This window comes from Bemisia tabaci, chromosome 10 (assembly GCF_918797505.1).
Source record: "Bemisia tabaci chromosome 10, PGI_BMITA_v3".
Lineage (NCBI taxonomy): Eukaryota > Metazoa > Arthropoda > Insecta > Hemiptera > Aleyrodidae > Bemisia > Bemisia tabaci.
The window spans coordinates 32,594,226-32,608,659 of NC_092802.1; the positions used below are offsets into that span (position 1 = coordinate 32,594,226).

The 14,434-nt window shown below is 39.9% G+C and overlaps 1 protein-coding gene across 1 annotated transcript; it reads left to right on the forward strand.

Annotated features, from left to right (window-relative positions):
* Positions 1-12,059: 12,059 nt before the first annotated feature.
* On the forward strand, positions 12,060-13,973 carry LOC109030019 (uncharacterized). Its single transcript, XM_072305361.1, has one exon. It carries the CDS (start codon positions 13,209-13,211, stop codon positions 13,656-13,658), a length of 450 nt encoding a protein of 149 aa, XP_072161462.1. The 5' UTR covers positions 12,060-13,208; the 3' UTR covers positions 13,659-13,973.
* Positions 13,974-14,434: the final 461 nt, after the last annotated feature.

Sequence of the window (14,434 nt, forward strand, 5' to 3'; positions counted from 1 at the left end):
AATTTAATCTAAAATATCTGAAAATGTCGAGGAAAAATGTGCATGAATGTTGTCAAAAATACATGTTATAGCGAGGGAAATTTGGCAACTTTCGAATGTTCGTACGGCGTTCTTCCTTAGCACGGCAGACATGGATTGGTCTTCCATCGTTATGCAAAATGGATTGGACTCCAGTCTCGAATTGAGATCTTTCGAAAGTCTTACAGTGCGCACTAAAGTCAGACAGCGGGTTGCAGTTTAAAATTCTCACGATGGTAAAATTTGGTTGAGAAAAAAGAGGTGATCGTGTATTCCTAATTTAAAGCAAGGCATTTAGCCTTGAGACTCCTAGCTGTAAAAAAAAAAAAAAAAAAAAAAACTCTTAAGGGCACGGCAGTTCAGTTCATATGGAGCACGGTGTAGTTCGGCTTTCTGAACCAAGCTTTAGTTAGTGAACAAAGAGCAAAAGAGAATTCGCAGGTGTCTGAAATTTGATGAAATTCGTGTTTAAGTGGAAACTACTGCAGTGAAATGAACACGAAGATACCCTTCGATCATAAATTGCGAAATTACTAGAGGAGACAAGACCAAATGATCTACTCTGTTAAAATGAATGTGATCAAACAGGAAAAGCCGCCAGATGACGTCACTAGGCGGTGCATTTTTTTACTTTTAAATCAATTTTTACACTTTATCCCATAACAGAAAAAAAATTCAAAAAGTACTGCGAAGTCAGCTCTTTAAGTACTCTCAGCTGAAACGATGAAAAATTTTCGTGCAAATCTCCATTCAGTGCATTGAGATATCACAGCTGTGCGTTAAAAGCAAAGAGAAAATGAAAGTCGACATTGAATGGGGACAGATCGTGGCCACCACATCTTCCCGCGCTTTTTTTTCAGCCAATCAGACACCCGACGACCACTTTTTCATTCCTTATGAAAAATCCCATGTATAATCGAAACCAAATGTTATTGTCGAATTCAGACTACGATTCGGCAAAAATATTTTCACGACTGACTTTTCGGGGATCTGGCGTCTCGTCGAAGTATGAAAAAGCTCCACTTTTTCCAAAAACACATGGATCTTGATTTGGAAAATTTAAATTGTCTTCCACTTAAGGTCGATGTTTTGGACTATGCCGTCAGCTCTCTAGTCAAAAACAAAGAAAAGTCGCGGTCGCTTTTCCACCCTGGCAGATGGCAGAATTTTTTTTTCAACTTCTTCTTTATTTTTCTTCCTGCTGGTTTAATGCCTTCTTGTCAAGCACCTTCAGCCAACTTCAGACAATGTTTAGTGTCCGTGGACATCGTGGGATCTCCATGCTCCAGGCTTTTCCAATTTTCAAGGATAAGGGCCAAGGAGAATCTGTTTCAGCAGATTTACTCGTCAATTCCGTGAAAATTGGACGCCACCACCGGGATTCGAACCCGGGACCTATTGACCTAGAGTCAGACTCGCTGACCACCAGGCCAACCTGGCCGGCGACAGAAAATTTAATGCATCATTTTCACTCGTGGAAGGCTCGAAAGCTGTCGCACAGTACAAATTACTTCATGGGTGTAGTTGAAACCACTCCATTCGCGGATGTAAAAGGAGAGTGCAAAGCTCATATTTTTACACGTTCGATGCACCATGAGACTTCTAAATCAATTTTTTTATTTCCTGTCCTCTGAATCTATCGACTCTTTCGAGTCGCGACGTGGCATTACGGGACGGAACGAAGCTCGTTGCGCGAACGACCTTGGGAGACAGGTGGATTTCAAGCCCGAATCAGGAATGATTTGTGGCACTGCACAACCACCGGGGCTCTCAGGACCGCACACGCCTCCAACCATGCCGCACTACGACGCCAATTTGCGTTTTTTGCAAGGTTGTCAAGATTCTTCAGCTGCATTCCTTCACGTCTGCATCGAATTAGACCAGCTTATGCATATATGAATTTCATTTAGGAGGAAGAAATCACTGTTTCCGGTTCTTTCAAAAAACTCTCACTGGAAAAAAAAAAAAAAAAAAAAAAAAAAAAAAAAAAAAAAAAAAAAAACACACATTGGATATAGAGTCCAAACTCTTAAAAACATCGACAAGAAAAAATACTTTTGATTCAATCGGATTTTTGCTTAAATCAAGAACCAAGCCTCTTAATTTGAGCGGATTTCCTTTCGATTCAAGCAAAAATCTGATTGAATTAAGAGTATTTTTTCTTGTCAATGTTTTCAAGAGTCTGGACTCTAGATCCAATGTGTTTTTTTTTTCCAGTGCTGAATAGGGAAACAAAAGGACTGCACTTTGCACAAAAGAGGTACAAATTCTGACTCATGCAAATATACACCTATCTGCGTAGGGAAACTAATGGCACGTATGTTTTTTTTCAAAAATAGGCCAGAGGATGTAGCCTCTAATTTCAAAATGTTCCTTCATGTCTGAATCAAATTAAACCGGCTGATGATTATATGTATTAGACGCAGTTAGCAAGAAGGAACCACCGTTTCCGGTTCGTTCATTAAACGTTTCTCCCTAAATAGGGAAACAAAATGGACTGCATTATGCAATTAAGAGCTACAAATTATGACTCATGCATAGAAACACCTATCTACGTAGGGAAAGTAACGGCACGTGCGTCGTTTCTAAAATGAGCCAGAAAATGTAGTTCCGAATTTCAAAATGTAGTCAAAGTAATACAAGACGGTAAATACGCTAAAAGAAAACTGTGGAACTAATGCATGGTCTCGTTTCCCGAGCGATAGTATGGGGGAACGTCACGCAATTACGCAAAACTACCCTGCAATTTGCAGTAAAGAGCTACAAATTTTGGCTCATGCATAGAAATACCTATCTACGTAAGGAAACTAACGGCACGTGCGTCGTTTCTAAAATGAGCCAGAAATTTAGTTCCGAATTGCAAAATGTAGTCAAAATAATACAAGACGGTAAATACGCTAAAAGAGAGCTGTGGAACTAATGCTTGGTTTCGTTTCCCGAACGATAGTCTGGGGGAACGTCACGCAATATGCAAAACTATCCGTTGGAAGAGATGGGATGGTAGTGTCGTTCCTTCTTCCAGCAATTAAAATTATGGTAAGACGTTTGTACGACAAGAGGGGATGCATGATTTAAGAAAAACAAATACACAAAAAAAAAACCTCGAACGTTCAGAATAAGAACGACTTGATATGAATTTTGCATTTTCTTTTGCATTTATGACGTTCAATTACCTACAAGAAACACGATGGGCATCATGCACCATGTTTTCGATCTGCGGGAGATATTTCGACCGCAATGAAGGCTTCAGCTGTTGAGCCACAGCCCGAAGGAATTCCTTGATTCGAAGTATTTCCCTGACTCATCCAGGTTTCCCTGACTTATCCAGGTTTCCCCTGGCCCCTGCAACCCTGAATTAGAATTTACACCATGTCCTTCATCGTTGGAAGAAAATTCAAATGAAATCAATCGAATTCTAGCGGTTGAGCCGCAGCCCTAAGAACTTGTGAAAAGTTGTTTATTGTAAGTTAATTCGTTGAATTATGCTTGAATTTTGGTTACTATCCTGTTTTGCTGTACTTGCTGTGTTGTCTTTTGTGTAGTAAGAGTATTGTGTATTTTTCTAAAATGTAACATAACATTTTAGCCACCAACTGTACACTTCAGGTAATTGCTCTGAAGATGGGACGAGGTTCCCGAAATGCTTCAGCACTTATTTAGAGAATAAAATTGAAAAATATGCATCTTTGGCTCCCCTCCTGATATGATCATTTACCTATAATACAGTGATTTTAATTTTACTTTTCATCTTATGTCTTATTTTTTCAAGAATTTTTCTTGTATTTATTATTAATTCTTATTTTTATACATTTATGTTGTTTATGCTATTCATAAGGGGTACTGTGGTTCTTTTTTACTTAGCCGGGAGCTTCAGTTGTATTCTTATGAATTGCAGTTGCTGTTATTAAAAAGGTCGTTTCTGTTCTCTTTATTTCCCAAAGGATTTTAATCACTCCCACGAAACCGACAGTCTCTCCGCAAATAATTGATCTGCGGACGCAAGAGAGACTGACGAAACACGTCACTCGATACATCGTAACCTCCGGGCTGCCGTACAGCACCGTAGAGAATCAAAATTTTCAGATAATGCTGAAGGGGTTCCGGCCGAATTACCAGCCACCAGGGCGCCATGCGTTGACCAACACTCATGCCCCTAGGATGCTGGAGGAAACGAAGGGCGTGATAAAAAAGTAAGTAATAACACGTTTTGCATCCTAATTTACAGGGATTTTTACTCCCTGGATCTTGGACCCTTTGAAACAGTTAAAACGTCATCTCAACGAAAGCAAACTTATTTCTGATGAACCATCATACCGGCCAGGGGCCCCTGGCTGGCTATGCAAAGAAAGTGGTGATGGTTCAATACCCGAATTGGAGGGACAACGACAATGCAGTCGTGTCCTGCGTGCATACAATCGGCCATTGGGCATCATCAATTTCGGTCTTCACGACTGCAGCTGTTCCTGGACTCCGAGCACTGTCTGGCCCGGCCTACACGAAGACAATTGTTATTGCCTTCTCCGATGATGCAAAATTGCGCTTTGCGGGTATGCCTGCAGGAACCGCAAGGCATAGTATAGCATATGAAGGTGCAAAGAGCCTCGTGAGAAATATGCTAGGCCAATTATGCCCGAATCTCTCTGATTTCTCCCACGTCGGTTTTAGTTTCTTAAAGAATCCCTAAGTCGCTACTTTGTCTTTGGTAAATACTCTCCCTTTGTCTCTCAATATTAGCTCCCAGTAATGTATTTTGTGCCTCAGAGCAAATCTAGATTTCATATATATATGTGTGTGTGTGTATCACGTTTACGGAATTTATAACTTGTTCTAATTATTTTAAACCATGTCAATAGATACTAGAGAATATTTTTAGTAGTAATGACATGTATAATGCCTATTCATCAATAAAAACCTTTAAAAAATATGAAAGAAGAAAATTCAAATGAAATTAAAAGCGCATGACTCGGAGATGCACAGACGGCAACGTGGAGATCGGCTCTGGGTCTGTAGGACTGTAGGCGATGGGCGTAGTATCCTAGCGTTGCTCCATTTTACAATCTCGGGCTCTGACCATCGTGCGACTGCGATCCAACCGCGAACCGCGATCCCGTAATTAAAAATCGCTTCACTCTAATCGCCTCGTCTATTCTTCTCCTTTTCGCGCCCGAGCTTGCTCCCTTGTCGCCACGCTTGACCCATGACTCACCCTCACCGAAGAGTCCCTGACCACCCCAAAAGAAGCCCACGGCTTGGGAGGTCCCCGCCATGGAAGGAAAGGTTAAAAAAAACACAATGGATCTGGAGTCCAGACTCTTAAAAACATCGACAAGAAAAGTACTCTTCATTCAATTTGAATCTAGCTTAATTCAAGAACCAAGCCTCTTAATTTAAACGGATTTCGTTTTGATTCAAGCAAAAATCCGATTGAATCGAGAGTATTTTTTCTTGTCAATGTTTTCATAAGTCTGGACTCTACATCCAATGTGTTAATTTTTTTCCAGTGCAGTTTTGAATAAATTTAATCTATTCAGTTTCTGGGCAATCGAGAACTTGCAGGTGTCTGAAATTGGATGAATTTCGTGTTAAAGTGGAAACTACTGAACGAGCTAAACACGAGGATACCCTTAGTTCATGAATTGAACAATTATTGGAGACAATATGACAAAATGATCTACTCTGCTAAAATACGTGCGTTTAAATTTTAACTGTGTTTGTGTTTCCGTTTGTGTTTTTATTGTTTTTAACTAACCTATTATTGTTGTAAATTTTATTGTACATGTGTTTAAATTAAGTGTTTTGAGGACAACGCCTGACACTTGCCATAAGCAGTTTCAACAGCTTTTGTATGTACTTAATTGAAAAAATAAAATAAATGGGAAATGCCACCAGATAACGTCACTAGGTGACTAAGTAAGTTGTAGCTCCTATAGCATGACATCAGTATTGCAAGCAATTAGTGTGTGCTTCAAAAGTTTCTATGTTCTCAATGTAGAATATCCCAAAGCAGCTGCAAAAGTGTGGCAGTTCATTCAGCAATATTTTTTTCAAATTAAAGTTAATGAATCTCCGGACCCTGATTTGGAGGTGCTACGCGTTACTTCGTCAAACATGCCAATGCCCGAATGAGAGGGTGAATAAAATTTTAAAATCCCGAGCTCAAGGCATGAAAAAACGTGCCATACTTTTTCTGAAAAAAGGCTTTTCAAGGTAGATTCCTCTTCTTTTTCTTATTTGACATCACTAGGGTGTGCATTTTCTCACTTTTAAATACATTTTTATACTATTTCCCATATCAGAAAAAAAAAAATTATGAAAAATGTGAAATCAGCTCTTTACGCACTTTCAGACGAAGCAATAAAACATTTGCATGCTGATTCTCCATGTGGATTTTGATTTCCGGTGCAAGAAATGTGCATATCAATGCTGAAATTGAGGTGAGCAGTTAAAAACTACCGTCTTTGGTGTGTTGCTGTGTGTTGCTTTGTGTCACCTTTTAGGTCAACCCAAAAAAACTTACTTTTTCTTACTTTCTTAACTAACTTTTTCGCGTTGACCAGGCCTTGTGCCTGGTCACTTTTCTATCTGATCTCCGAGTCGGCCGACCAAGAGTCATTTTGTGCTAAGTTTTAACTGTCTCCAAATCATCGTGTTTCCTCACCGCCTGAGCAACTCCCCGTAGCCTGGAAGCCTGAGAATACCTGCACCTGAAGGACAGTGCCAGCCACCTGTTTCTAAACCGCAGCTTCCAAACCCCATTTTGGGGTTTTTCTGTAGGATCTAGGATCTTGCAGATCCTGTGCTGATTTAGATCGCTGATTATTGTGACGTCCTGCTGTTTTTCTGAACTAAACCTTTGGACCTGCTTCACTGGAAGTTCGCACTTGTTCGACTCGAGCTTCTCCATCTTGTTGGATTCTCATCATCGGTCTCACCACCAGCTGAGTTTACCCTTTCTGTTCCACCTTTGAGAAGTTTCCAGTTAACCGTAGTGCTTTTGCCATCTTTAAGTCCTCTCGGACTACAGCAAGTTTGCTCCAACCCTAATCAGCAAAAGTTGCTTGCCCTTCTGGCTTGAGTCTTTCAGACCCAAACTCATTCTGAGTGCAATCTAAGTCAGTCTTCATTTCATTATCTTATTAGTGTGTGTGTTTTTAGCAAAGTTGCCAATGTCTTGATGGCCATGATGGCCAATGGCAGTTCTTCTCCTTTATTCATTATTTATTGCTGTCATCCGCACGATATTTAATAATCAAAAAAACTTGGTTGCTCAATACAATTTTTGGTTAAATCAACCTAAACCGCGGTAGGTTACTCTGATATATCGGGGCATGAAGAAAACGTCCTTTCGAACTCATTTGCTCTTGTTTTCATCCCCAGTTTAGAGGTCGCACATCTCAGATCCGCGGTGTGGTTCTGATATGCGATACCTAACCCGAGAATGCAACTATTCGTGTTCGACGAATGTCCGTGTTGCATAGGAAAATATTGAAGGCGCCCTAGTTTCAATCACACTTGTCCGTAAAGTACGATTTATACGTTGGAATCATCCTGCATGCGCCGTATCAAAATACAATAGATTTCTAGATACCACTATTTGTGCTCTACGCTTATCCTAATTGCATACGCAAAATAATGCAGGCGTTTGGGTTTCCTTGACACTGTTGGATGGTTGGAAAATTGCACGAAAAGTTGAGTGTGGGGTCACATCCAAGTTTCCGTCCAATTTTTCATCAAATTGTCGTTTACTCTCGTCAGTATCACACTTTCCAACTTTTCATTCGACAGGTTGCATCCGAGAGTTGGATGAAAAGTTTGATGGTGTGAATTGGGCTAAGCATCGTTAGACAGATTGTAATGATGTTGTTATTAAAAATTAAGTACTCTACTGAGAAAATATTCTTTCGCGAAGAGCATGAAAAATAGTTCAACGGTTCCTCTCATGAGAATAGATTTTAATTTTAAAAGATTTCAAGAGCATGTTGGATTAACGAACACGGGAAATTGTAATCACTCGCTTTTGAGTTGAATTTCGGCATTGGTGATGTTTTTAGCATGTTATGTGTGGTAAGCGTCTAGCCCACGTACAAACTGGGGCTCTCAAACTGGCACTAATTCTTCTATTTCTCAGCCACTTCTGCACGGAATGCCTTGAAAATTTCAAGATCTGATCTGTGGTGTATCCCGAACACATCGGTTACCCTCAAAGATCGTCGGCCCGACGATCTTTAAAAGGCAACAGTCAACAGTTCCATCGATGAGCCTCTTTGAGGTCCCTAGTTTGTAGGTGGGCTGGACGCTATAAGAAAACATTCAAAGGACTAAAACTCGTACAATGTTTAGTGGTCCATCCGTTGAGCTCAAGCTAGAATGAACGATAGACTTCGTCAATGAGGGTATAAAAGATGAAACTACCAGTGGCGTGGCGTGATATGCGATATATCGATCGTTATGTCGTTTATACATACGGAAAAGGATCGATAAACAGGGTTTCCGCTGCAAACACCTTAATAATCGATTCTTCACCATAGGTTTGAATGGCAAACAATCGATACATCGCAATTCACGCCACGCCACTGGAAACTACCAGTATTGCCGATATCAGACGCTGAATGTGGAAGTCAACTGTCATCGCCCAACGACTGAAATTTAGCAAATTCGAGTTATTTTCATCCAGATGTGTATCAAATCTACTCGAATAGTTCAGACGAATTCAAAATTGGTCTGATGGTTGCTGAGAATCGTTGCTGAATTTTGCGCTACACACGCAAAATTCAGGCATCGGGCCGATGACTTCCACATTCAAGCCACATTCAGCGTGTGATTGCGGTGTAAAATCGACGCTGCACTATGCAATTTGAGTCAATCATCAATTAATGGGAAAATAATGTCTCCTTCAACTGAGACGTTCCGTTTCTTCATCTTCACTTGATGGCTTAAGGAGGCTTTAAAATTTAAAAGCCGTCTATTAGCGAATCCCAACTCGCAGCTTATTGACAACGATCAGCTTTTAAGGACCAGATAGTAATCGGGAAAATAAATACATCCGCGGAAGAAAAATGCAATAAAACGTAAAAGACCTTTTATGGGGGGCACCGCATTGCGAATGGAAAAGGTTGTGGGTATTGTATATTATTATCAAACGCTGGAAGGGACTCGAATTGTTTTTAAATGAAGCGACACTCGATGACGCAGTGGCGTGGCGTGCTTTGCGATAAATCGATTGATCTGCCATTTAAACCTATGGAAAAGGTCGTTATTCAGGGTGTTCGCAACGAACACCATAATAATCGATTCTTCACCATACCTTTAAATAGGGAAAATATCGATAATCGATCATTCACGCCACGCCACTGCTCGATGACAACTTTGGATTCTATCTCGTTCTGCCCAGCACTGTTCTTTTATAGGTTTTCCTGGAAAACGCGACGTAAACCCTGACAAATGAATGGAATTTAATACCGCCAAGGATCATATTTTGACTTGATATGTGGCTTCGATGAACCGACTTTACGATCTGGTCTTGTTTTACTCTAATTTTCCTCGATTCTTGAATATGATGGGGCGGATGTGTCTTTTCGCTGCGTGATGTCAATGCAGAATTGCTGGAAAGCATAAAGCAGTGCAGGTTGCTACCGTTTACGTATGTTTATGCGATGACAATAATCAGTCTTTTCCGAGACATAGGAGCGCAACTTCATTCCAAGGTTGCAAAATTGACTTGGATGATTAAAATTTAGAATAGAATATAACAAGTTCGTTTCCAGCTCAAAATGAAGATGGTTTTAGCGTGGAATCGGAGTTTAGATTAGAGACATTTCCGGTTAAAAATGGCAAACAGGTAATACCTCCAATATGTGAGCTTGCAATTGGGCATGAGAATTTCCTCTGTTGAAAACGAAATGAAATTTGATGGATTTAATGACAACATTTTGCGGACGATTTTAAATTGTAAATAAAAGAAAAAATACGCGATGACGATAACGATAGTGATAGCCGAGAAATCGTAATCGCAGCTCCTTTAAACCAATTTCCTTCTTTACATGCAAGTTTCAACCTAATTACATTCAAAGCAGCCTATCCCAACACTAAATGAGATTGGTCACATACACGTACTGGAAAAAAAAAAAAACACATTGGATCTGAAGTCCGGACTCCTGAAAACATTGACAGGAAAAAGAACTCTTGATTCGATCAGATTTAAGCTTAAATCAAAAGGAACTCCGCTCAAATTAAGAGGCTTGGTCTTGATTCGTGGTTCTTAAACCACCTTATTACATTCAGTTCGGGCCACTTCCTAGTGTTTAATTTTTTTATTTTTTTTTTATTTAAGCTTACATCTGATTGAATCAAGAGTACTTTTTCTTGTCGATGTTTTCAAGAATCTGGACTCTAGATCCAATGCGTTTTTTTTCCAGTGCACGCAAAACAAACAATGATATCATGAATATTTCCTCACTGTTCTCACACGGAACACGGTATTGAAACCCGCTTACACAGGTGCAGTATAATTCAATTACCTTTCCAATTTGAAGTTAAAGGTAATAGACGGACGGATCACGCCTCCAGCTTTCGAAATGTCAACAATGGCGACAGTTTAATTAGACGCGGGGTTTTGAGGAGAGGCTGAGAAATGGACGTATTTCTACCAAACGGAACTATGTGCATTATGACGTGAGCCCTGTCATGCACATATTCTTATGGGTCTCAGGGCTCATGTCTTAATGCACCTAGTTCCGTTTGATAGAAATACGTCCAAATGGGAAGGAAGGAAACGTGGCGCTGCCCGCCATGAACGGCCGGAGGAGAGGAGGTGTAAGGCCCGACGGAGAAAAGACATTTATTATCGTTTACGGTCTTTAATTAATGTCGAGGTCGCTCCAAGCATTTTTTATCGCGCTAAATCGCAACTCCCAGCGTTGCCGACCACAAGTGAATCGGTGAGTTCGAAAACACACCAACTCGGGTTTTTCTCGATTTTTACTTTTTTACGGTTTAGCAGCACTTATAGATAGAAGCATCTGCACGCAAAAGGAAATTTCGAAATTGCAATCGGAAGTGCTCGAAATAGCAACGGGAAAAGGTAAAAATCGAAGAATTTCATTGGAAATACCGATTTTTGGCCATTTCAAGGGAAACGGGTGATCATTTGATTTCGCGGTTTTCTTTTTTCAGTTCAGTATACCTTGTACCAACAAATTATATAAATATTCAAGCGTTATTCAGGTCGAAAAGTATACATTTTTCAGGGCGGACTATGAAAAATCAGTATCCGAAAGTCGGCGAGAACGAAAACACACCAACTCGGAAATTTTTAAACGCTTGATTCTCTGTCATCAAACATGACATATCGATTTTAACTTGGTGCTTTACAAAGTCGCTAAATACTTGTCCTTTGGCACCAAAAAAGATTTTTCTTAAACTAACTTCTTCGCCCGCTGCGCAGTGTTAGGTGTTTCCTGAACATTTTTTTTTCCCGAGTTGGTGTGTTTTCGAACTCACTGATTCAATTGTTTCGAATGATAATGTACTAAATTGAGAGAATAAAATAGAATAAAAGATAAAATGGTGGAATATTGCATGAGAGGTGAAGATTTTTATTAAACTAACTTCTTCGCCCGCTGCGCAGTTGTAGGTGTTTCCTGAACAATTTTTTCTTCCGCGTTGGTGTGTTTTCGAACTCACTGATTCAATTGTTTCGAATAATTATGTACTAAATTGAGAAAATAAAATAAAATAAAAGATAAAATGGTGGAAAATTGCATCAGGTGAGGGACATGAAGCAGCTCATATGAACATGGCGCTTCCCGACGGTAAAAATAAGGAATTTCAAAATGCAAATTTAGTAGCTGTCAGGTTCAAATTTTTCAAAGAAGATGGAAATTACAAAACATTTTGGGATAATTTCGTTCAACAATATTGCTGATTGTGAAGGCAATTTTCATATTTCTTTTTACGCTGTTGAATTTTTTAGTCTTCATGAAATAATTCTTTGTCAACTGTTTATTCGTCTTTTTTTTTCCAGGTGAATGAATTGCAGTTGGTCGGAAAAGATGATAAACTAACAACCAAGGCGAAATCCATGTTCGACAAGGTTGTGGATCCGATTGTTGCTTCAGAATTTTCCTTCGGAGGGAAGAGGTCATCCGCTCAGAAGGCTCCCAAAAAAAAATTTGAGAGCACCAAAATTTGTGAGATCCTCAAGCTAGGTTTAAGGAAAATGTACGGAGAAGAGGCCATTCCAGACACCATTTTCAAGAAACTAATGGTTGACCTCCTTACGCAAGCGCCTTTCAGAATTAAATCCAAGTAAGTAGTAATTAATCCTTTAAGTGTCTCCCTGTCCAAGTTTTTTTTAAAGTGAAAAATGAGAAATAATATATCAGTGGATTCCGGGACTATTCACCTAAAGAATAATCACCTACGGGATTTTTATCCTCGGACATTTCACCTAAGACTTTTCACCTACGTATTTTTGGCCTAAAGACAGTTTCATTTATAGCATTTTTCGTCGACACGGAATTTTCACCTACAAGGTTATTGACCTACAGAAAAATTTGGCCTAGATAAATTTTGACGAAGAAACGAAGGTACTCCCATGGCAACATGGCAAAATGACATGCTGCCATTTTGCCAAACAGCTGATGAAAATAGCTGAAGAAAATTTTCTTCTTAATGTTTTACTCCATAACAAAGCACCTTCTAAATCCTTAAATGATTTGAATTTGATATTTCACCAATTTTTTATGGTCCATGAAAAGAGGGTTCCATTGTTATAATTTGTAATTTATTCAAAATCACCCCAACCCCCTCAACATATGTTACTGAAGATTTTTGAGTGATTCTTAAAAACTGTGATGTTCAAATCTTGTTTTCAGATTTCATGGACCATTTCATTAACAAGAGGTTAAAAGAACCGTTCGCTCAACTTCTATCTGGACTAGAAACATTACGGGTTCTAGAGCTGATTCAAAAGTATCCAGAAGTTTTTCGTTCAGCATTTCTTGCAAAAGAGACACCGCTGACAGCAGAGGACCTGAAAACCTATTCAGTATTATAATTAAGTATATTCTGTTATAATTTTTGCGACGGATGATAATCTGCAGAAGCTAGCATCTTCCCCCATTTGGTTCGCTGACGGAACTTTCAAAGTTTCCCCGAAAATTTTTACTCAAGTTTTCGTCATTCATGGTATGTACTTGGATAACGCTTACCCTTTTGTCTACGCTCTGTTGACGAATAAAAGTGAAGAATCTTATACAACGGTTTTTATGCAGGTGAAACAATATTACATCGATAATAACATAGCCACTTCAGGGGATTTAACTATTATGTGTGATTTTGAGCTAGCCATCATCAACGCGCAGCAAGCAGTTTTTGATTATGCAAATAGCAGACTTTGCTACTTCCACCTCGCACAATCAGTGTACAGACACGTACAGGATGCAGGATTGCAGGCTCAATACCGAGATGAAAATGATAGGTCAATAAAAATCGGTGTCCGCAGTGTCCTCGGGTTGGCGTTCGTTCCAACTGACGACGTGGCAGAAGCCCTCGACTTACTTGAGGAAGATCTGCCAGATGAACTTTTAGGAACAGTCGAGTACTTTGACCGGGTTTACGTCCGAGGAATGGACCACTAGACAAGGTACGAATTTAAGCAATCTGATCCATGTTTCTTAACCAAAATTTCACGTAGAACACGATTCACACTACGAAAATTACCGAAATCAACTTCTAACGAAGATATTAACGTTTTTATTTCGCACTGATTACGAGGAATTTGAACTGCCCGCTTACAAGAAACTCAAAGCTCTACGTGAGTCAAATCGCGCACTACAACGGTTTCAGCAAGCTTCTCAATCGAGCAATGTTCATTTACCACCATGTGTTGTTCCAACTATAAGCAATTTGCTATAGCTGAGCCAAAGTGTCAAGATTGAGGTTGCAAGATTTTTATAACGCAGAGACTGTCACGATAAACGTTTAGCGCGATGTGTATCGCGTAGAGCATTGAATTTTCATGAGCGGGTGGTTTGAGTTCACGCATCAAGAATTATTGAATACCTTCGTAAGGAGTTGATTTCGGTAATTTTCGTTGTGCGCATCGTGTTCTACGTGAAATTTTGGTTAAGAAGCATGTATCAGAGTGCTGAAATTCGTACCTTGTCTAGTGGTCCATTATGGAACCAGCATCAAGCGACACTGCTCTCTGGTCCTCGTACGAACAATGTCTGTGAAGGTCGGAACCGTCGTCTAAACGCAGTGGTTGGGAAGAGCCATCCATCTTTTTACCACTTTCTGCGGGAGCTTCGGAAAGAACGAGGTGGCGTAGAGACGATGCTCCTGGACCGGCAGCTGGGAAAGGCCGTCCGACCGCCACAACGTAAAAAATACAAACAGCTAAACAAGCGGCTGC